At 53.7% G+C, this 22,483-nt stretch overlaps 1 protein-coding gene across 3 annotated transcripts in view; it reads right to left on the minus strand.

Annotated features, from left to right (window-relative positions):
• Positions 1-876: 876 nt before the first annotated feature.
• VIPR2 (vasoactive intestinal peptide receptor 2) overlaps positions 877-22,483 on the minus strand; it is a 66,403-nt gene continuing 44,796 nt past the window's right edge. For 2 of the 3 annotated variants that reach the window (XM_027969089.2, XM_042249117.1), the window contains exons 6-13: positions 13,115-13,256; positions 9,262-9,412; positions 8,228-8,288; positions 7,226-7,295; positions 6,622-6,713; positions 2,870-2,999; positions 2,721-2,762; positions 877-2,139 (exon numbers count right to left, since the gene is read on the minus strand). In XM_027969089.2, coding sequence (XP_027824890.1) covers positions 1,966-2,139; positions 2,721-2,762; positions 2,870-2,999; positions 6,622-6,713; positions 7,226-7,295; positions 8,228-8,288; positions 9,262-9,412; positions 13,115-13,256 — 862 coding nt within the window. In that variant the 3' untranslated portion in view covers positions 877-1,965. Of the gene's footprint in view, positions 2,140-2,720; positions 2,763-2,869; positions 3,000-6,042; positions 6,206-6,621; positions 6,714-7,225; positions 7,296-8,227; positions 8,289-9,261; positions 9,413-13,114; positions 13,257-22,483 lie in introns of those variants that run through there. The other variant, XM_042249118.1, reaches the window with a different exon arrangement.

Here is a 22,483-nt window from a genome sequence, read left to right on the forward strand (position 1 = left end):
CAGCAGACATCTGACAAAGTCCTGTCACCAGGAGCCTGGGGCTCTTAGAAACCACGAGAGGCTGGTCTCCACTCATTTCTGAGTCTTCTCTAGCTCAGCCTCTGGAGAGCACAGGGTGCGATGCTTTGGCGCTGCGCGATATTCCCCTTGGAATGAGACAGTTTGACTGAGCACGGAGTTTATTAGAAATAGATTTTATCTGTCTGTGGCACAAATCGGAGAAGGCAATGGCACCCCACTCCAGTACTCTTGCCTGGAAAATCCATGGACAGAGCAGCCTGTTAGGCTGCAGTCCATGGGGTCTCTAAGAGTCGGGCACGACTGAGCGACTTCACTTTGACTTTTCACCTTCATGCATTGGAGAAGGAAATGGCAGCCCACTCCAGTGTTCTTGCCTGGAGAATCCCAGGGACGGGGGAGCCTGGTGGGCTGCCATCTATGGGGTCGCACGGAGTCGGACACGACTGAAGCGACTCAGCGGCAGCAGTGGCACAAATGCCACGGTTAGGAGTTTGCTCCCAGAAGGCATGCACACACACACGCGCGCACACACATATACACGAGAGCACGTGTGTGCTCAGCCCTGCCCTGGTGAGCAGGGTCCCAGGTTCCGTGGAGTGAGGGTGTTTGTGTTGGGAGCGGCAGCCCCCTCCCCACCTCCGGGGTGCCGGGAGCCCCTGCATGGACACGTCACTGACCAGGCCCGTAAGGAGCAGTTCCAACTGGTGCCAGTGCCTAGGAAGCCATGGAGTCCAGAGGCCTGAGCTGCCGCCCACCCATCCCCACCGGCCCACCCTCTGCCCGAGCTCCTCTTCACAGGCGGGAAGGCTTCCTCTGAACGTCCTCAAGATGTTGATGCTATCAGAGCCAGCCAGCAAACAGACACGAAATGGGCTTTATTCAAGTGGCCACGCACGGCGGCATTCTAGGCACACGTTTACAGCACTTTGCAGTGACACGTGGGGCACTTCGGTCACCTCTGTCCTGATAACGGGCAGTGACAGGCAGTCTCCCCTCTGCTCCCTTCGGGCTGGACCACCAGTCAGGCTCGCAGCCTTGGCGCTGGCAGCTAACAGACTCCCGGGTGCTTATGCGGCACCCGTGCCAGACGGCGGCCCTGAGACGCTTGCTCGCTGTCTGAGCTGGGACACTGCTGCCGGGCCCCCCGCGGCTGCCCCACGCTCTTGGGCCAGGCTCCTCTCACTGGGGGCCAGGCACACCCCCAGGGGGCCTCTGCTGGGTGACAAGCCTCCCAGTCTTGCCCCGGCCGTCCAGCCCACTCCTCAGCACAGCCCTGCCCCCCGGCCCTGCGCCGGCCGCCCTGATGACAGGCACCCACGCTCGGGTCTGTGATGCCCCAAGACAAAGGCTCCATGGTCTCCTTGGTAAGCGGGGCCTGATGCCGCAGAGCGGCTGGGGAACCAAGCGCCGCAGCAGAGAGGCGAGAGCCTGGATGTGTGAGCAGGGCGGGGCCGCGGGCGCCCGGGGGTGCGGAGGCGAGGGGCCCAGCTGAGCTTTCGGGAGGCTCTGTGGAAGCCCTCGGAGTGGGGGGAGGCCCACATGTCCTGCAGCCAGCGGGGTGGGCCGCCCCCGTGACTGGGGGTGGGAGACCAGCGATGCAGGTCATGCAGAGACGGGGTAACCACGTCCTTGAGGGCCAGCGCCCCAGCTTAGGCCTGTGCCCCCCGAGAACTGGTGCTGAGATTAGAAAACCCCTCCTTTCTTCCACAGTCGCTGGACCCAAGTCCTGGCTTCTACCACTGTGGTCTTTGCTAGTCTCTTTGAAAATGGGTCTGTCTGCATGGCCAAACAACGTGAAATAGAAAGCGTCTGACTGCTGGAGTTTGACAGTCTTGAGCTTTAAGTCCCAGGTGGTTTCGAGGTCCCCCAGTCCCCCGGGGGGTCAGCCAGGCCTGGCTCTGGGGGGTCAGCGCCGAGTCTGTTCGGGCCCCCACTGAGGCACCCTTAGATGACCGAGGTCTCCGTCTGCAGCAGGGACGGGGCCCGGGAGCTGCGGGGACCCTGCAGGGCGCCATCGGAGCCGGTCCTGGAGATGGACGAACTGTGCAGCCGGTAGTCCCGGGCGGAGGGCCGGCTGGGCCACAGGCCACGCCACGTGCGTCTCAGCTCGCTCTGCACCTGGGGAGGGGCACGGCGGCGTGGGCTCAGCGGCGGGAGCTGGGGGCCTGCAGCCCCGGAGCAAATCTCCCCCTGCAGCCCACTTTTGGGTGTGGAAGCTGTGATATCCATGGACGGCGTCAAGTGGGCTTGGGAACCAGGAGAGGATGGGGACGCAAGGGGTGCCAGAGAAGAGTGCTCTGACCCAGAGCCGGAGGCAGCTGAGACGCATGGGTGGGCTGAGCTGAGAGCCATGGGCACCGGCAGCGGCAGTGACCCCGGCAGGGTCCCTAGGGTGACCTCTAGAAGGTGGACCGGATCCAGGTCTTTTGAAGTGAAGTCAGTCAGTTGTGTCCAACTCTTTTGTGACCTCATGGACTGTAGCCCACCAGGCTCCTCCGTCCATGGATTTTCCAGGCAAGAATACTGGAGTGGGTTGCCATGTCCTCCTCCAGGGGATCTTCCTAACCCAGGGATCGAACCTGGGTCTCTCTCATTGCAGGTGGATTCTTTACTGTCTGAGCCCCCACGGAAGCAGGTCCTTTAGGGGTGTTTTAAGGAATCCCCCTCAAGCCGGGAGCCTGTGCTCCCCCGGGACTCACCTCGCTGTTGAGGAAGCAGTAGAGAACCGCCACCACCAGGCCCTGAAAGGGAGAAGGTGCTGGTCAGAGGCTGCGGCCCCTCCGCCCCCCGCCCCGGCCCTGCCCCCCGCCCCTTCCCCGCCTGGGACACGCGGCACCCCCAGCCGCACCTGAAAGGATCCGAGGCACAGCTCGAACAGAATCTGGTATTTGGAGGAGATGCCGATGGGAAAGCCAGCAAACACCATGTAGTGGACTCCAAACAACGGGATGAGCAGCAGCGTGGACTTGGCCAGCCTCCTGCAGCGGAGACAGCGGTCAGCTCTGGCCAACTGAGGGCCTCCCTACCCAGCCACACCTCCGCCCGTCTGGGAGGGCGTGAAAACGCAGGGGTGAGCACCACTCTGCCCTGCAGAGCGGCAAAGCCCTCTCGGGAATCTTGGCCAGTTGGAAAGGGCGGCACTGGTCTGAGCAGGTGAGACAGCCCTGTGTGTCCCTCGTTTAGCAGCAGAGATGGGGAGAGCATCCCCAGCATTCGGAGGATGGGGCGAGTTTTAGTTTCAGATCCAAAGAGCAGGTGCTGCAAGGCTGCCCCTGGGCACAAGCGAGACCGTGTCCCCCTGACGGCCGTGGACAGGTCCTGCAGGCGACCCTGCTGGAGGGCCCAGACACCTGAGGAGTGGGAGAGCTTGGATCCGATCTCACTTCCCTGCTGGGGAGCTCTTACCCTCCTAACCAAAGAGCACACTTTCTTCTCACTACAGTGGTGTTGAAAGCAAGACAGCTGAACTCAGTCCTACCTGCCCCCAAGCCTGTCCCACGCCCCAACCAGGTACAGGTCATCTCCGCTAAGTCAGCATTTCCCAGGCCCCTGCACCGGCCCCTGCACCAGGGGCAGCGGGCTGCCTCTGACTCAGCGTCTGGGCCTCAGCCTGAGAAGCTGCTTCAGGTGCACAGAGGCGCTGCAGCTGCTCAGCGGAACCCCCTTGGAGAACCTGCCGTGAGCCAGGGACTCTCACAGCTGCACACGAGAGTCATCGGGGGGCTCTTCAGACTTGGAATCCAAGTTACATCTCTGCAGGTGACCTGGCCTCTTCCCGGGGGGAGTCCTCATGGCTGTATCTGATGCAGCGACCCCAACACGGCCTGAGGGTCAGGAGCCCTGGGGTCACCTGGAGGATGGGCAGGCAGGCAGTGGCTGGGCCCCCTCGTGACCCCACCAGCCACCGTCCCGATGACCAGCCTCACCCTGGCAACGTGGAGGGAACCAAGGGAGGGGCGCCTCCGGCTCCTCTCCACCTGCTCTGCTGGGTTGGCGCCAGTGCTTGGGAAGACCCTGATGCCGGGGGAGATCGAAAGCGGGAGGAGAAGGGGACGACAGAGGATTAGATGGTTGGATGGCATCACTGACTCAATGGACATGAGTTTGAGAAAACTCTAGGAGACAGTGAAGGACAGGCAGCCTGGCGTGCTGCAGTCCATGGGGTCACAAACAGACAAACTAAGCAACTGGACTGAACTGAACCGAATACTCAGAAAGAAGTCACCCCTTTGTTTACGTATTTTGAGACACCTGCAGAGTTCACAAGGGGTTTCCTCGCATTGGGTGATCTGCCTGAGCTCTGCCCCAGCTGTGCGTGTGACCAGGGCCTCGCTGGGCCAGGAGGCCTCAGGAGCCCCTACTGGCATGTGCAGGCCTGACTGTCTGACCACAGCACATGGTGGCCTCACGGCCTTCAGCACCGTGGCCGGTGTCTGCCTGGCGAGTGAGGCTGGGGTTCTGCAGGGAGCAGCCCGTTAGGCAGATGTCCGAGGGATCTGCCTGGACTCCTGTGGTTGACACTCTGCTGGTCTCTAGAAAGGGGGCCTAGAGGCGGGACCCCTGGGGCCCCGTGCCTGGGATCTGTCACTTCTGTTATGAGGTGGAGACGGAAACACGCCAAAATACAGCCAGGCGGGCACCACGGGCAGCTCTGCTTTTGTTGCTCTGGGAAAAGAGTGGATTCTGTTATCCGCACGCAATTTTGTTTCCAAAACAAAAGCATCGCTCTCTACGATCCACTTATGATCGCTCCCCAGAGCCCAGAGGAAAGGTCAAGGGGGCAGTGAGCGAGACCTGCAGAACCCGGGAGTGCCGTCGAGGGGTGGCCGGGGCTGCAGCTGGTCTGGGAGCAGCCCGGGCAGTGACAGTGCCGGAGGAAGGCTGCTCCCCTGTGGCCTGAGCCCACCGAGGGCCGGGCAGAGCCTGCCGCAGCCCGGGGCCCGGTCACGTGTGCGTGCTTACACCCCCCATCACGGCACTTACTGGGGCCCGGTCATGTGTGTGTGCTTACACACCCCATCACAGCACCTGCTGGGGCCGGGCACTAAGTGTCTTCTGAAGATTCCCTCTATCAGCGCTCACAGCCTTCAGTTCAGTTCAGTTCAGTCGATCAGTCATATCTGACTCTTTGCGATCCCATGAATCGCAGCATGCCAGGCCTCCCTGTCCATCATCAACTCCCAGAGTTCACTCAGACTCACGTCCACCGAGTCAGTAATGCCATCCAGCTATCTCATCCTCGGTCGTCCCCTTCTCCTCCTGCCCCCAATCCCTCCCAGCATCAGAGTCTTTTCCAATGAGTCAACTCTTCGCATGAGGTGCCCAAAGTACTGGAGCTTCAGCTTTAGCATCATTCTTTCCAAAGAAATCCCAGGGCTGATCTCCTTCAGAATGGACTGGTTGGATCTCCTTGCAGTCCAAGGGACTCTCAAGCGTCTTCTCCAACACCACAGTTTAAAAGCATCAATTCTTCATCGCTCAGCCTCCTTCACAGTCCAGCTCTCACATCCATACATGACCACTGGAAAACCATAGCCTTGACTAGACGGACCTTAGTCGGCAAGTAATGTCTCTGCTTTTCAATATGCTGTCTAGGTTGGTCATAACTTTTCTTCAAGGCGTAAGCATCTTTTAATTTCATGGCTGCAGTCACCATCTGCAGTGACTTTGGAGCGCCCCCCCCAAATAATGGTGGCTGCCTTCCTGCCAGCATCTCCACTCCAAGGTGAGGAGGCAGGCGGAGTGCAGGGTGGTTGCCTCCCCTGGGCCTCCAGCTGGTACGGAACCAGCACTGGGCCGCCCGCCTCGGGGGAGGCCACCTGAATGTCCCCCCAGGCCACCCTGCGTCCCAAGGAGGGAAGGGACGGACGCAGCTGAGGGGGCCCACCCTCCTGGGGTGGGCGGGTAGCCCCCTGGGGCCACACATTTTCGGGGTCTGCAATTCCCGCCCCCGTTTGCCTGAACCCAAGGCTGGACCAGCTGCACCAGCCCCTCCACACTGAACTGAGTTCTAGTTTACACTCGAGTTGCAGACTTTATTTGTCCTTTATAAATTCCTGAGAGACATTTACAGAGTCTTCCAGTTCCTTTACAGAGTGCTCAGTCCTTGTTAATTAGCTGGATGAGGGTGGGTGATTGCTTAAACTCTGCTCTCTTTCTCACGAGGGAGATGATATCCACCTTCCTGTTACCATTCAAGCAACAAACACCAAACAGTCGTTATCAAGCACAAGGCCCGCACGAGGCGCTGCCTGGACCCTGCGGCCCCACGGGGAGGAGAGAACCAAATATGAAACGCGGGCAAGCGTGGCCACGGAGGAAAGGCCAGGCACGCCAGCACCCAGCTCCCCAGAGGGTGTCCACACTGGGGGCAAGGGAAGGACTCGGCCATGGCGATGCTAGCCCTTGGCAAGTCACTCCATGTCCGGGGGTCCCTGTAAATTGGCCAAGGGCACACTCCTGTGACTAAAGGAGAAGACGTGGGGTCATGTGTGGGTCCCCGAGCCCCCGTTTCTCTGCTCTCCACACAGATACTCCAAGTTATCAGGCTGCGTGAGGCTGGTGAGGGTGGTTCCAAGCTGGCTCTAAACACATACTCACTTGTACTGTGACTGATCGTTGCCGCCGACGTCTGGGGACGTCAACTTCTGCAGTAAAATTCGTATAATACTAACAAAAAGGATGAAATTGACCTGCACAAAAAGAGATGACATTTCAGGCTGTGAAGTCCCCCTGCAAGGGAGGCGGCGAGGCCTGGATGTCTGCAGCTCAGCCCCGCCCAAAATGGGGCTCCGGGCCCCGCTGGCTCAGGAGTGCCGGTGCCCTGCCCACCTGGGGTCTGCTACCCTTGCCCACCCCCCAAGTTAGAGCAGGGCAGTCTGTCTGTGGCGTCACCTATGTGTTGACCCCAGGCTGTGGCAGTTAAGTTGAGAACATTAAGACGTGCAATCCACAGATGGAAATCCAGTTCAGATCCAAGGCTGCACACCTGGGGGAGCTGACCGTGACCCGCCCCCCCCGAAGGCATGTCTCCCTCTCGCCCTCCCCTTCCTCCTGACGGTGGGCAGAGCCCCCGTGGAAGAGCTCAGCCTGGGACTCTTGTCTAGAGAGGCCGAGTGGAATGGGGCCGTCTGTATTCACCACAGGGCTCTCTGCCCAAGTGCAACCTGGAGGTAACTCAGGTTTCCACACAGAAGTCACTTACTATAATAGAAATTAAAATTGGTGTTCGTATAACCCACCAAGGAACACTGTGGTCATTGGTATCCCAGCAACTATTGAAGAAAGAGAAGGAAAATCACATTACCACGGACTCCATCTACAAACCAAGCACAGGAGGGTTACACGTGCCCGTGGCCGCACCCCTTATGCCGGGCTTGCCAAACAAGCCGGCCCCGACCACGACGAGCCCGACTCACAGGTTGGTCAGGTGGCCCCTCCTGACCGCCAGGCCCTGTCTCCGAGAGGAAGCTGGCACAGCAGGCTCGCACAGCGCCCCCCGATTCCCTGTTAACCCACACCCCTCCCAGCAGAGCAGACCCACCCTCGTCCTGGAGCCTGGCTGGTTCCGACAGGAGGGTGTGGAGCCCGTGTAACTCAGTGTGGCCTGTCTAGACCCGCAGCCCCGGCCTCCCTTGCCGGTAGGTGCCCACGGCAGGTGAGTGAGCGAGACTGAGCTGGAGAGCTGACCCAAGAGGCAGGGACAGAGGCACACCGATAAACTGGAGCTGTGTGAGCGCCATGCTTGGGGTGTTTGTTGCTGGCGGGGGACGGCTGGCAGGGGACGGCTGGTGGACCCGGGCTCGCACGAGGCCCAGCAGCTGCCGGGCTCCACGGCGGGAGCTGGGGTGCCTCAGACTGGGCACGGCCTGCCCCACCACGCACACAGCAGAAGTGTCCGGGCCTGGCCCAGCCGCAGGGCCTCAGAGGGCTGAGCCCGGATGCCCTCCCGCTGGGCTCCCGCTGGGCTCCGGGCCACACCAGTCTCCCTAAGACAGGGCCCTGTCTCTGCCTGGCGGACGCCAGCCCTGCTCTGTGGCCAGCCCCCATTCAGCTCCACCTGCGCTGTGGCCCCTCTCCGAGCTCCCCGCCCCGAGTCCCCCCTGAACGTCCAGAGGCTGCCTTCTGCCCAGACACAAAGCTGCCCTCCGGCTCGCCAGGCCCTCTGTCAGCGGCGCCCCCCCTCAGCCACAGGCACAGCACTCACCCCGTGTCCTCCAGCAAGAGCCGGGCCACAGTCCATGCACCCGTGCAGACGGTGGGGATGCCTGCAGAGAGACACCCGGTCACCCCGGCCCAGCGCGGGCCACCTGGACCAGCCCAATGGGGACGCACACGGGAGCCTTTGTGAGCCCCCCACCAGCGGGGACAAGGGCTTTCTGATGGACAGATTAATGGAAACTCTTCATAAATACAGAGAAGGCAATGGCACCCCACTCCAGTACTCTTGCCTGGAAAATCCCATGGACAGAGGAGCCTGGTGGGCTGCCGTCTATGGGGTTGCGCAGAGTCAGACACGACTAAAGTGACTTCGCAGCGGTGGCAGCGGCTTCATAAATACAGGCTTACCCTCACACCTTACTAAGCAGCAAAGATAATTAAATACGTGTTTGAAGGCTTCACAGGCCTGAAACGCATGTGTTTCTGGATGTTAGTACCAACGTGCTGGAGAGGCTGTGTCCTGACTTGGCAGAGACCTGAAGGGGCACCCCTCATTGTGAAGGTGGGGGCCCGCAGCTTCACCCCTTTCTGATTTCAGCTTGGGCAGAGCCCCGCTGGTGAGCACGTTAGGGGGACCTCACTGGGGACGGCCTCCCTGCTTCTTCTCCCAGGCCCCTTCTTTCTGATCCTCCCCCCCCCCTACCCTGGTTGGGGTTCACCCGAGGAATGAGAGTCACAATGGTTTTAAACCAGGCTCCAGGGCTTCCCAGGTGGCTCAGCTAGGAAAGAATCCGCCTGCAATGGGCGAGACCTGGGTTCCATCCCTGGGTCTGGAAGATCCCCTGGAGAAGGGAAAGGCTACCCACTCCAGTAAGAATGCTTAGAATTCCATGGACTTTGTAGTCCATGGGGTTGCACTGAGTTGGATACAACTGAGCGACTTTCCCTTTCACTTTCTGGCTTCGGAAACATTAAGGTGTTGACTCTCTTCCTCCAGGGGCAGCCCAGGGTTTTTCTGAGCGGAGAGCGTCTTTGCGGGCAGGTCCGAGGGAGCACCTAGCAGGCAGGGCGAGTCCTTACCCCATCCGATCAGGAGGTAGGGCCGGAAGCGCCGGCCGGGGGCGAAGATGACCACGAGCAGGGTGTGGAGGTAGAGCCCCTCCACCAGCAGCCAGTAGAAGTTGGCCATGATGCAGTACTGGAAGAACACCAGGCTCAGCTTGCAGCCCACCTGCACGGGGAGGGGCCGCGTGAGCGCGCACGCCACGGCCGCCGCCCCGGGTCCCTGCTGCGCGAGGCGCCTCCCGGAGGCCCACGGCCGCCGCTCCGGGTCCCCGCTGCGCGAGGCGCGCGGAGGTGCCTCCCGGAGGCCCACGCCGCCGCTCCGGGTCCCTGCTGCGCGAGGCGCGCGGAGGTGCCTCCCGGAGGCGCGAGCGTGAGCGCGTGCTTGTGCGGCGAGGCCCGCAGCCTGCAGAGGGCGGCACGGCAGGGCAGACGCACCCCACGCCCGAGGGGACGCTCCCCCTGAGCGACCGCGTGGGGCCCGGCCGCCTCGTCTCCACTAAGCCTCCGCTCACTCCCACTTCCCTCCTCTCTCCCTCCTCACTGTGTCCTCTTAACAACAGACGAGAATAAAGTGAAAAACAAGAGAAACCCACCAAACAAAGTATTTCCTCAGGTGTTTAGAAAGGGGAAATTTAGGCTTTAGGTCACTAAGCTTATATAAACGCACTGAAAACAAGCCCCCTGCACTTGTATTTCTATTGTCCTGTATCTTTACAGCCTGCTGCCCAAATACATACTCGTGGACAGATGCGCTGGACACACCGATGACGTGTGGACAGACCCACACGCGTGCACCTGGTGGGCAGGCAAGAAACGCGCGGCAGCCTTCCAGGCGGGCGCCGGCTGCGAGGAGCTCTGACCTGGAGCGGCTCCACGTCGCCAGGACGCTCGCTCCGTTGCCTGGCACTAGGCTTCTCCTGCTCTGCTCTTTCCAAGGCGGTTAAGGTTCACCAGTGCCGGGTGTGGGGCGGGGATGCGGCGCGTGGAGGAGGCCGGGGCTGGGCTGGGTGAGTGGGAAGAGGCACGGAAAACCCAACGATGAGGCCCTGGGACCGGCGCCCCCTGCTGGAACAGTGGCAGAGGCGGGTCTGGGGGTCGGGGAGAGGGAGCCCACGGCGAGCCCTGGGGCCGGGGCCGGAGCACCCTGCACACGCGGCGCCCACGGCGCCCAGCTCTGCTTGTTGCAGCTGAAATACATGTGCCCTTCACCGCCTCCAGTCTCTCGCCAGCCCCCCCTGACCGAGTGGTGGCAGAAATAGAAACCAAGGTGTGTCTGTTACTGGCGGATGGTCACAGAGACTACATCACACCTTCCAGATTCAAAGGAGACCCCGGGACCCTGGTAGACTCAGAAAGTTTCCAAGACGAACTGTTGAAGGAGGAAAGAAGACAAAGTGTGTTTAAGATGATTCCAGTTCCTTCTTCTTGGTAAAAGGTTTAAAATGCCATGTCTGCACTTCGTCCCTGCAGCTCATACGCCATCAACACACTCCAAGGGCAGAGGCTCTGGGGTGAGGGCCTGTCTGCCGACCTTCGGTCGTGGGAAGGCCAAGAGGCCAGCGGCCAGGACTGCACCCTGCTTGGTTCCCAGCGGGTTCCTGGCCAGTCCTGTGCCTTCTGGGAGCCTCTACCACCCACGGCAGCCAGGCGTACAGGGCACTGAGCCCCAGGGTCTGCAGGAGGTCCTGCTGAAGGTCAGCTTCAGGTGGCCCTTGGGTCGCTTCTTTTCTCCAGACTGCAGCGCAGTTTCCACAGTTTAGATGAAACCCAAACCAAGGAGTGCAGACAAGGAGGCCCCTGTGTGTGTGTGTGGGGGGGGGCTGGCCTTGGTAAGGATGCAAGCCGGGTTCTGTCTCTAGGCCCACTTTATGAGCCAATAAAGCTGGCTTCTTTGAGGGCCAACCCCTTGCAAATGATGAGAAAACTGCTCCCATTTCCATGACTGTCAAAAGCACAATCCAGGGCCAAACTTGGAAACGCTTGCCTCTCGGGCCCTATGGGGACACATTTCCCTATGGTCCTGGGGAGACTTACAGAGTCCGCAGGTGCTAAGAGCCAGCAAACAGGAGATCTTACTTAAACGTGTGGGAGTGACGGCTGCAGGGCTGGGGAAGGAGGCTTTGTCACCTCTGTGGGCCTGAAGCCCGGAGCCCTCACTGCTCAGCGAGCAGCAGAGGTGAGGGCCACGGCCACGGCTGCTTCTGTGGTTTCCGGCATCTTGTGTGCCAGCTGCCCCACACTTGAGGACGTGGGCTCCCCCAGCACCACTCAAAGCCCCTGTCTTCAGAGCTGTCCTTCCAGGCTTGGAGCCAAACTTTTTTGATGGCACAGACTGTGAAGAGTGTGTGTGTGCCTGGGTGTGAGCACACACTGCTGTGTCTGCATGCACATATGTGAGCACACGGCTGTGTGTCTGCATGCACATGTGAGCACACACTGCTGTGTCTGCATGCACACGTGAGCACACACGGCTGCGTGTCTGCACGCACATGTGCACCTGTGTGTGTTGACAGGCTCTGCTCACTTCCCTTCCTCCTGCTCCCTCTCCCCCCTCTGCCCCCCTCTGCCCCTGGAGCCCAGGACCCTTGGCAAAGTCAGGCCCCCAGCTCAACCTCCTGCCCTCCTCTCTGGGAGTACCCCTGTTCAGATGTTTCAAACCTGAGTTTGCCCCCGATGCCCCAGGCAGGTGGGACTCGGGGCAAGGACATCCAAGTCCCCATCCCTCCACCTCCACCCCCCTCAGCCTGGAGCCAGCCAGGCCCTCTGTCTGCACAACAGGACAGCATACTGCTCAGGTCAAGGGCCTGGTGTCCGTGGGTCCATCAGCGTCACTACATCCGTTAATGAAGGAGGCGCTAAGTAAGGAGGGCTCCCTGGAGCAGAGCTCTGAGTAAGGCAGAGAAGCAGGGGAAGATGCCTCAGCGGGAGGAGAACCGGGTCTCCCTGGTCCTGGCCTCCGAGGGACCCCCACCTGTGCAGAGACTCCATCCTGGGACAAGAGCCCGGGGGGCCCCTCCCGCCTGGGCTGGGAAGTCCGGCTGGAGCGCTGTGCTGCTGATTTTACTGTTGCGCTCAGTCCACACGCCTCGCGGAGGGGCTGTCCCCAGGGGTATATTAACCTGCGGGCCGGGAAGCAGCTGCTCTACAGTGTGGTAAAGGCTTCACCGTTTTAGAAAGACCCTGACTCAGACCTCTTCAGGCCAGAGGAACGGTGGTAGCAAATGGGTCCATCCATGCCGGATGCCGGTGGAGAGCCGGGTCGGGCTCCGCGTGGAAGAGCGGATCTGACCGCGTGACATGAAGAACCCCGGAGGAGAGAAACACTGGACCGCGGCACGCTCAGTGAACGCACCAAACTGAGCTTCCTTCTAAAGCCCCACTAAGTCCACTGCGTGCCCCACCTGCGCCGCACAAACTACCAGTCCGGGTGATCCCTGCGCAGCCCGTTCACCGCACTGCGTCCGGGACAGGTGCCAGGGCCACGCTCCCCCAGGTGGTACCCGTCCTGCTAGCTGGAAGCATCCACCGCTCGGAATCTCGGGCATGGGGGAGAAAACGGCACCACGCGTGCCCACGCGTGTCCCCTTCTTCCCGCCCCCAGCTGCTGCTGGTCTCCCGGCGGTGCCCTCGAGCAAGTCTGGTCTTGCCTGCGTCAGCACTCGGGCCATGACCTCCCAGTGGGCAGCGCCTGTGCCCCTCGCCCGCGGCACCCGCTGCTCTGAGATGCTCTGAGTGCAGGCTGGACCACCCCCCGGCCCCCGATCGGGGCCTCGGTGAAGCCGGCTCTGGACCTCATCCCAGACGGAGGTCGGAGGCAGGGCGGGAGTAAACAAGGCTGCCTAGAGGGCCCGGCCCCGTACAGCCTTACCCAGGAGGACGGCAGGTCCGGGCAGTGCAGCGTCCCGGAGCTGGAGTACAGCACGTCATCCTTGACCAGCACCGAGACGGCCCGCAGGATGAAAGACAGGAACAGGTTCAGGTGGATGTAGTTCCGGGTGCAGTGCAGCTTCCTGCAGAGGGGAGGCGCGGGGGGTGGGGTGGAGTGGGGGGGAGTGGAGTGGGGGGGTGGAGTGGGGGGGTGGAGTGGGGGGGTGGGCAGGGAGGAGGGCGAGGGGGGCGTGGGGGAGGGCGAGGGGGGCGAGGAAGGCAACGGGGAGGGAGGATGAGGACGGGGGGAATGGGGGTCATGGGAAGAGGGAGGAGATGGAGAGTTAAACACTTCGACAGATGCCTGTGTGGCTTTAATCGTAAAGCTTCTTTTTTATGGAAGTGAACAATGTTGGAGAAGACTCTTGAGAGTCCCTTGGACAGCCAGGAGATCCAACCAGTGCATCCTAAAGGAAATCAGTCCTGGGTGTTCACTGGAAGGACTGATGTTGAAGCTGATACTCCAGTCCTTTGGCCACCTGATGCAAAGAACTGACTCAGAAAATACCCTGATGCTGGGAAAGGTTGAAGGCTGGAGGAGAAGGGGACCACAGAGGATGAGATGGCTGGATGGCATCACCGACTCAATAGACATGAGTTTGTGTGGACTATGGGAGTTGGTGATGGACAGGGAGGCCTGGCATGCTGCAGTTCATGGGGTTGCAAAGAGTCGGACATGATTGAGCAACTGAACTGAACTGAACAATTTAAGCATTCCTTGTGTATTTAAGATGGTTTCTGCTTTGCATTACGGTACACATTTTTGTGTATCAGTATTGCCCTTTATTTCTGACTTCACGCCTTAGAGCAGAGTCCTAGAAAGAGGGTTTTGGGATAAATGTATATAGCACAGCCACGATGCATCTGAGCCTGCAGAAGCACGCCCCACTTCACAGATGTGAACACCATGTGTCTCTGCAGCAAACTTCCTGCAAGACCCACCTCAAAGGACCTGTCTTTGAACTTAACTTTATGTGATATTTGCTTCTCTAAAGCATGTTAAGAACATTTTGTTTATAATTATTTTACAGCACTTAAATTCTGCTTTGGAGAAGACTTAATTAGATATTTGATTTAACTCTGACTTTTAATTGTTTGGAGACAAGCTGTTCCACACAAATGCACTTCCAAGATCATTAAAACATTAACTCCTTAAGTTGAAGTAGAGTTTACAAATTTGAAGGATATTAAAAAATATATTCTAGGCAGACTTCCACCTGTGGCTCCAAAGAGAAACTTATCTGACCTCCCTCCCATGTCAACTATGATTTAAAAAGTTGTCTACGGAGCTCTGGAGGGCAGCAGAGGCGGCTGGGACCTAAAGGACTAGGGCCCTGTTGTGGAGGGAGCATCGGGCACGGCAGCCTCCTCTCATCTCCTGGCTGAGGGTTAACCCAGGTTTCAGGGCACAGTGCTGATTAGAGAGCGGAGGCCCAGAGCTTGTAACAGCGTCACCAGATGGAACGGACGACGAAAGACGTTAAGGCTTTCAAGGCAACAGAGTGGAGAAAAGGAAGCCACAGGGAGCCTCAAATTCTGCAGGCAGTTACTTAAGAGAGTTTCCTTCTCTCTTTTTCCATTTTCCAAGGTGTTCACGTGTTGGATGAGTAGAAGGATTCCTCGGTTTTCATCTGAAGCCCCTAAAGGGCTGTGACTTAGGAAGAATGGCAAACAAGCCTTCAGAGAGCCTGAAATGCAGCCTTAGACTGACTCAATCCCTGTCTAGCTCAGGCTTGGCCCATCTTGCTAGAAAGAGTAAATCCTCTCTATGGTACAATACCATCTAAAGCCTCTATGATTTAATTATATATAACTTCAATAATCAATTAATAAATATGCCAGAAATGGTACCAAATGATCAAATGCAGTTAAAAATGGAAAAACAAAAATCAAACAGAATAGAAAGAGATCCAGATACTGGCATTTTAAGACATGACTATAAAATGGTTCTGATTAATATATCCAAGAAAATTAGAGGATGGTGCACTAATAAATATTTCCCTTTACTTCTGACTTAGTGCCGATGAATTGATGCTTTTGAACTGTGGTGCTGGAGAAGACTCTTGAGGGCCCCTTGCACTGCAAGATCAAACCAGTCCATCCTAAGGGAAATCAGTCCTGAATACTCACTGGAAGGACTGATGCTGCACCTGAAACTCCAACACTTTGGCCGCCTGATGTGAAGAACTGACTCACTAGAAAAGACCCTGATGCTGGGAAAGATTGAGGGCGGGAGGAGAAGGGGACGGCAGAGGGTGGGATGGTTGGATGGCATCACCGACTTGATGGACATGAGTTTGAGCAAGCTCCGGGAGTTGGTGACCGACAGGGAGGCCTGGTGTGCTGCAGGCCATGCGGTTGCAAAGAGTCGGACACGACTGAGTGGCTGAACTGATACTGGTTAGAGGATGGAATAAATTGTAGAAATCAAATGGAAAACTGAAAATTAAAAAACCCCATGAAATTAAGAATTAAATAGCTGGGTTTAAATGTTAGATTAGACACAGTAAAATAGGGTACTATTATAAGTTGGAAACCAGATTGGTGGACTGTGTCTAAGGCCCTGCATGCACTTGTGCTTAATCGTCTGACTCTTGGCAGCCCCACGGACTGCAGCCTGCCACGCTCCTCTGGCGATGGGATTTTCCAGGCAGGAATACCGAGCAGGTCGCCACTTCCTCCACCGAGGGATCTTTCCAGCCCAGGACCAAATCTGTGTGTCCTGTGCCTCCTGCACTGAGGCTTCTTTACCACTGAGCCTTCTGGGAAGCCCACGTCTAAAGTAGGGAGAAACAAGTTAAGGGGATATAAAGGAACAAGAGGAAATGTACAGGGAATGCTGAAGACACTTATCGTGTGGAAATGGCGTTTCAGAAGGAAAGGAGAGAGAATACGGTAGAAGAAATATTTGAAGAGCTGCTGGCCAAGAATTTTTGAAACTGATAAAATATAGTAACAGATTAAAGGAATCCCACTAACCCCAAGAATGAGGACCACAAAGAAAACCACACTAAAGCCCATGACAGCAAAACTGCTAAAAAGCAAAGACAAAGAAAAAAGTCTTCAAAGGACCCAGAGAAAAAGACTCATCCTTCAGCAGCATTATGGTGAGACTGGAGGCTGACTTTTTCAAAAGAAATAAGGACATACATCTTCAATGTGATGAAAAAAAGTAACTGCCAACAAAGATATCGGTACTCTCAATAACATCCTCAAAAGTGAAGGCAAAATTAAGATGATTTCAGGCATCAATAGCCATGAGAATTCTTCCTAAAAGGAGACCTTCAGGGAGGAGGAAGATGACGCAGATGGAAACAGGAAGCTGCAGGAAGGAAAGACGGACAGATGGGCGATTCTGAACAAATGCTGACTTTGAAAACAGCGAAAATAGTGATCATGCCTGTGGCATGTAACATGTGCACAGCTAGGACACGTCACGATGACACAGAAGTCATGAGGCTGCAGGGACGGCTCGCGCCGCCTGGAGGAGACGGAAATAGGAACTGGAGGTTAGATCCTGGGAGACACGCGTGCACCTTGTTAACATGAGGTGAAAACCAGAGCAAGAATCGCCGAGTGTACGACTAACGATCCAAAAGGGAGACAATGGAATAATGGAAATACTTGACAACTACAGACAAACACGCAGGGGCCACACAACAGCTGAGACGATAGCGAGAGACGGAGGCACTGCAGCCCCAGCTGCCAGCAAGCAGCTGGAACGCGAGCGCGAGATGCCGTGTGTGTGACTAAAAGCAGGCCGGAAGCAGGCAACACGTCTCAAGTAAACGGAGCTCGCAGAGCACGCAGATGCAAACAGGGATATACCTCGCAGACATCAAAGGAAAGAAAGCAGGCAGAACTCCACTGGTATAGAAGCAGATTCATTCGTAAGGCAAGGCTTATAGGACGATCAAACCTGAAATGGGTGTGCCCCTAATAACATACCCTGGAAATAGATAGAGTAAACAGTGAAATAAATAAATGGGGATATAGCTAAGTCCACAATTATAGTTGGAGATTTTAATACACGTCTCTCTGTAACTGATGGAACAAGTGAAAGCGTTAGTTGTTCAGTTGTGTCTGACACTTTGTGACTGCAGGGACCACAGCCGCCGGGGAAGTAGTTAAGCGAAATAGTAAAATTTAGAATATTTAAATAACATGATCGATAAATGGTGTAAATGATCTATGTAGCGCATAAACCAATAATTGTAGAATCTGCATCGTCTTAAAATGAAAGTGAAACTGACTAAAAAAGATCAGATTCTGAGTCACAAATCAAATCTTAGCACATTTCAGAGGATTTAATTCATGTGGTATGCTCTCTGATCACCACAAGTTATGCCAGAAATCATTAGCAAGCTGAATAGAAAACTAATAACAGATTGGAAATTAAACTATAAACTTTTATAGTTGAAAGATAATCAAAAGAAGAGCTTAGAAAAACTAGGACTAAATGATAATGAAAAACACATCTTTAGACTTGAAAGATGGGAAAGAAGCACGTCTGAGAGGGAAATTGGTAGATATAAATAAAAGCAGTCTAAACGAAGGAAGGCTGAACATCTAGCTTAACAAGCTAGAAAAAGAACACCAAGTCGAAACCAGAGAACACGAAAGGAAGGAAATAATAACGATAAGAGGCCATGTCAGTAAGCTAATAAATACGCACACAAGAAAAAAAAGTCAAAAGCTGGTTCTTGGAAAACACTGATAAAACTTTATACAGTATGACTCATCGAGACACAAAGAAGGGAAATAGAGATGACAGTGTCGTTCAGTCACTAAGTTGTCTCTGACTTTTGGCAGCTCCATGAACTGCAGAACACCAGGCTTCCTTGTTCGTCACTGTCTCCGGGAGTTTGCTCAAACTCATGTCCATTGAGTCGATGATGCCATCCAACCATCTCATCCTCTTCACCTCTTCTCCTGCCCTCGATCTTTCTGAGCATCAGGGTGTTTTACAGTGAGTCAGCTGTTCTCATCAAGTGGCCAAAGTATTGGAGCTTCAGCTTCAGCATCAGTCCTTCCAAAGAATATTCAGTGTTATTTCCTTTAGGATTGACTGGTTGGATCTCCTTGCAGTCCAAGGGACTCTCAAGAGTCTTCTCTAGCACCACAGCTCAAAAGCATCAATTCTTTGGTGCTCAGCTTTCTTTATAGTCCAACTCTCACATCTATATATGACTACTGGAAAAACCATAGCTTTGACGATATGGACCTTTGTCAGCAAAATAATGTCTCTGCCTTTTAATACGCTGTCTACGTTTGTCATAGCTTTTCTTCCAAGCAGCAAACGTCTTTCACTTTCATGGTTGGCAGTCACCGGCCACAGTGATTGTGGAGCCCAAGAAGAGAAAACCTGTCACTGCTTCCATTGTCCCCTCATCTATTTGCCATGAAGTGATGGGACCGGATGCCATGATCTTAGTTTTTTGAATGTTGAGTTTTAAGCCAGCTTTTTCACTCTCCTCTTTCACCTTCATCAAGAGGCTCTTTAGCTCCTCTTCACTTTTTGCCATTAGAGTGGTATCATCTGCATGTCTGAGGTTGTTGATATTTCTCCTGGCAATCTTGATTCCAGCCTGTGGTTCCTCCAGCTCAGCGTTTCTCATGAGGTACTCTGCATATGAGTGAGTTAAATAAGCAGGGTGACAATCTACAGCCTTGATGTGCTCCTTTCCCAATTTTGAACCAGCCCGTTGCTCCATGTGCAGTTCTAACTGCTGCCTCTTGACCTGCATACAGGTTTCTCAGGAGGCAGGTCAGGTGGTCTGGTGTTCCCATCTCTTTAAGAATTTTCCAGTTTGTTGTGGTCAAAAGCTTTATCATAGTCAATGAAGCAGGAGTAGATGTTTTTCTGGAATTCTCTTGCTTTTTCTATGATCCAACAGATGTGGGCAATTTGATCTCTAGTTCCTCTGCCTTTTCTAAATGCAGCTTATACATCTGGAGGTTCTTGGTTCACGTACTGTTGAAGCCCCATTTGAAGGATCTTGAACATTACCTTGCTAGCATGAGAGATGAGTGCAATTGTGCAGTAGTTTGAGCATTCTTTGGTGTTGCCTTTCTTTGGGACTGGAATGAAAACTGACCTTTTCCAGTCCTGTGGCCACTATTGAATTTTCCAAATTTGCTGGCATGCTGATTGCAGTACTTTAAAAGTATCATCTTTTAGGATTTTAAATAGAGCTGGAATTCCATCACCTCCACTAGCTTTGTTTGCAGTACTGCCTCCCAAGGCTCACTTGACTTCACATTCCAGGAGACGATTATAATCTTTGCAGCTGAAGATGGAAAAGCACTATACAGTCAGCAAAAACAAGACCTAGAGTTGACTCTGTAAGGCTCGGAGAACCGCACTCTGAAAAGGACACTCGGGGACAGCCTCTAGTGGACTGACAAAGTTTATTATCCAATTGTGTAGTTTTATAATTTTCAGGGAATAGAGCATAAGGCTGACTTGCACGTAGCCATTCCAGATAAACATTAAAACATTCAAGCATAAAATACAGCTCCTACCGCCCAAGCCATAACATAGCTTTGGCGAAATTCTAAAGGGAGTCTTATCATGAAAGAACGGTCCTTGCTCTCAGAAACAGGTGGTCAGAAGGAAGCCTTCGAACGCCTCAAGGCCAGGCGTATTGACCCTTCGTCATCCGTTCCCAGCCTTGGGCACTCAGTGAACGCTCATAACCCTTTGTTATGCTCGTCCCAGCTTCCAACCTTCGTCTTGAGTGGAGCAAATACATTTTCAGTATTTGCTTAAAGCCTTCCAGCTCCTCCACAGACTCTGGCTCAGAACATGAGCTCTTTATTGCAAAATTCAGGCTTACATTGAAGAAAGTAGGGAAAACCACTAGGCCATTCAGGTCTGACCTAAATCAAATCACCTATGATTATACAGTGGAGGTGACAAATAGACTTAAGGGATTAGATCTGGTAGAGAGAGCGCCTGAAGAACTGTGGACAGAGGTCTGTAACACTGTACAGGAGGGGGCGATCAAAACCATCCCCAAGAAAAAGAAATGCAAGAAGGCAAAATGGGTGTTTGAGGAGGACTTACAAACAACTGAAAGAAGAAGAGAAGCTAAAGGCAAGGGAGAGAGGGAATGAAATACCCAACTGAATGCAGAGTTAAAGCCTTCTTAAGTGAGCAATGCAAAGAAACAGAGGAAAACAATAGAATGGGAAGGACTAGAGATCTCTTCAAGAAAATTGGACCCATCAAGGGAACATTTTATGCAAAGATGGGCACAACAAAGGACAGAAAGAGCAAGGAGCTAACAGAAGTAGGAAAGATTAAGAAGAGATGGCAAGAATACACAGAACTATCGAAAAAAGATCTTAATGACCCAGATAACCATGATGGTGTGGTTACTCACCTATAAGCCAGATATCCTGGAGTATGAAATCAAGTGGGCCTTAGGAAGCATTACTACAAACTAAGAGGACCAATACCAGGAATGAAAAAGGAGATATCAGTATAGCTCTTACACACGTGAAAATATGATAAGAGATATATAGAGAGATATAGATGAAATGAACAGATTCCTTGAAAAATACAGCTTATAATTAACATAAAGAGAAACAGAGAATTTGAATCATCCTATGTCTGTTTTTAAAAACTTGAACCTAAAAATAAAACCTTCCCACATGACAATTCTCCACCCAGATGGCTTTCCTGGTGAAATCCACAAACGCTACAGAGGAAACAGCGCCTTATTCAACCTTCACTATTTCACAGAATAGGAAATAGGGCCACTGGCTTATTCACTTGTGGACCGGCGTAACTGTCATAGCAAAGCCTGATTTTACAAGAAAGGAAATTATAGATTAAATTCATAAATGTAGACGCAAAAATCCTAAACAAGATATTAGTAAATTAAACCCAGCGCAACCAAGTAGGGTTTATTACAGGAATGAAAGGGAGATTTAATATCAGAAAATCTCCCTATACAATTTTTCACATTAAATGAACTTTTGGAGAAAAAATCACCTACTTATGTTAATATACGCAGAAAAATTATCACAAAATTCATAACCCATTCATGATTAAAAATTCAGAAAACTGGGAATTGAAAGGAATGTTCTTAATCTGATAAAGAGTATCATCAAAATATCTGCAGTGAATTTCATGCTTTACAGCGCAATATCTAGGCTTTCCACTCTGAGCTCAGCAGTAAGGAAAGGTGGTCTGCTACCATCCCTTCCAGTCACTGTACTTCACCAAAACATGAGCTGCACATAGAAGAATCCAGATGAATTTACATAATCACTATAAAATTTATAATTAAGCAAGGCTGCTGAAGCAAGATTAACATACAGAAATCAGTTCCTTTTCTAGAAAGTTAATACACAAATATATACAATAGCATAAACAAGGACTTTGGCATGACTATCAAAAGATGTCCAAGATCTTTTCTCAGAAGACCACAGAGGAGTATTGAAGGAAATTAAGAAAGCCCAGACCAATGGCAGGAGCTGCTAAGATCACTGGTTGGGTGATTTAAAATGGTGAAGGTGACCAGTCTACCCAAGCTGATCTACAGATTCAGTGCAATCCAAAATGAGATCCCATCAGCTGTTTTTAATGGCTACTGACAAGCTGATTGGTTACGAAAGTGCAGATGACCAGTCTCTTCGTAATGAGAAAGAAGAGTTGATAGGCTTACCTTGCTGGAAATCAGGACTCATTATAAAGGCACAGTGGTTACAGCAACACAAAAATGGCAGGTGACAGGTGAAGGGGCAGACAGGACAGAACAGAGAACCCAGTCCCTCAACGCACAGTCCTAAAGACGCCTCTGCACTGCCCTGGCACAGGCTGGCTTCCCAGGTAATGGTCTTGGAGAAACTGAACACACACACGGAGAAAGCACATGAATCTCAACCCCTGCCTCACACCATCCACAAAAATAAACCACCCGTGGATCATAAACCCAAACGCACGAAGTTAAAATAATAAAATTTCTAGGTGGCAGTAGGCTCAGGAAGCTTTGACCATAAAGACAAATAGTCAACAGACTGGATTAAAATGAAGAGCTTTCACTGATCAAAAACCTCATCAGAGGAGTATAAAGTTGAACCACAGTGCTGGGGATAAAATCTGTAATCCCCAGAGCTGACAAAAGGCTGCCCTTCAGAACTCCTAAAAATTAACTTAAAAAAAAAAGAGAGACAGCTGAATAGGAAAATGAGCAAACACCTGAAATAGTACTGCCAAAAAAAAAAAAAAAGTTTCCAAACATGAGATCATGATCCACCAGGGAATGCAAATTAAAAACACAACTCTATATTATACAGA

This window comes from Ovis aries, chromosome 4 (assembly GCF_016772045.2).
Source record: "Ovis aries strain OAR_USU_Benz2616 breed Rambouillet chromosome 4, ARS-UI_Ramb_v3.0, whole genome shotgun sequence".
NCBI lineage: Eukaryota > Metazoa > Chordata > Mammalia > Artiodactyla > Bovidae > Ovis > Ovis aries.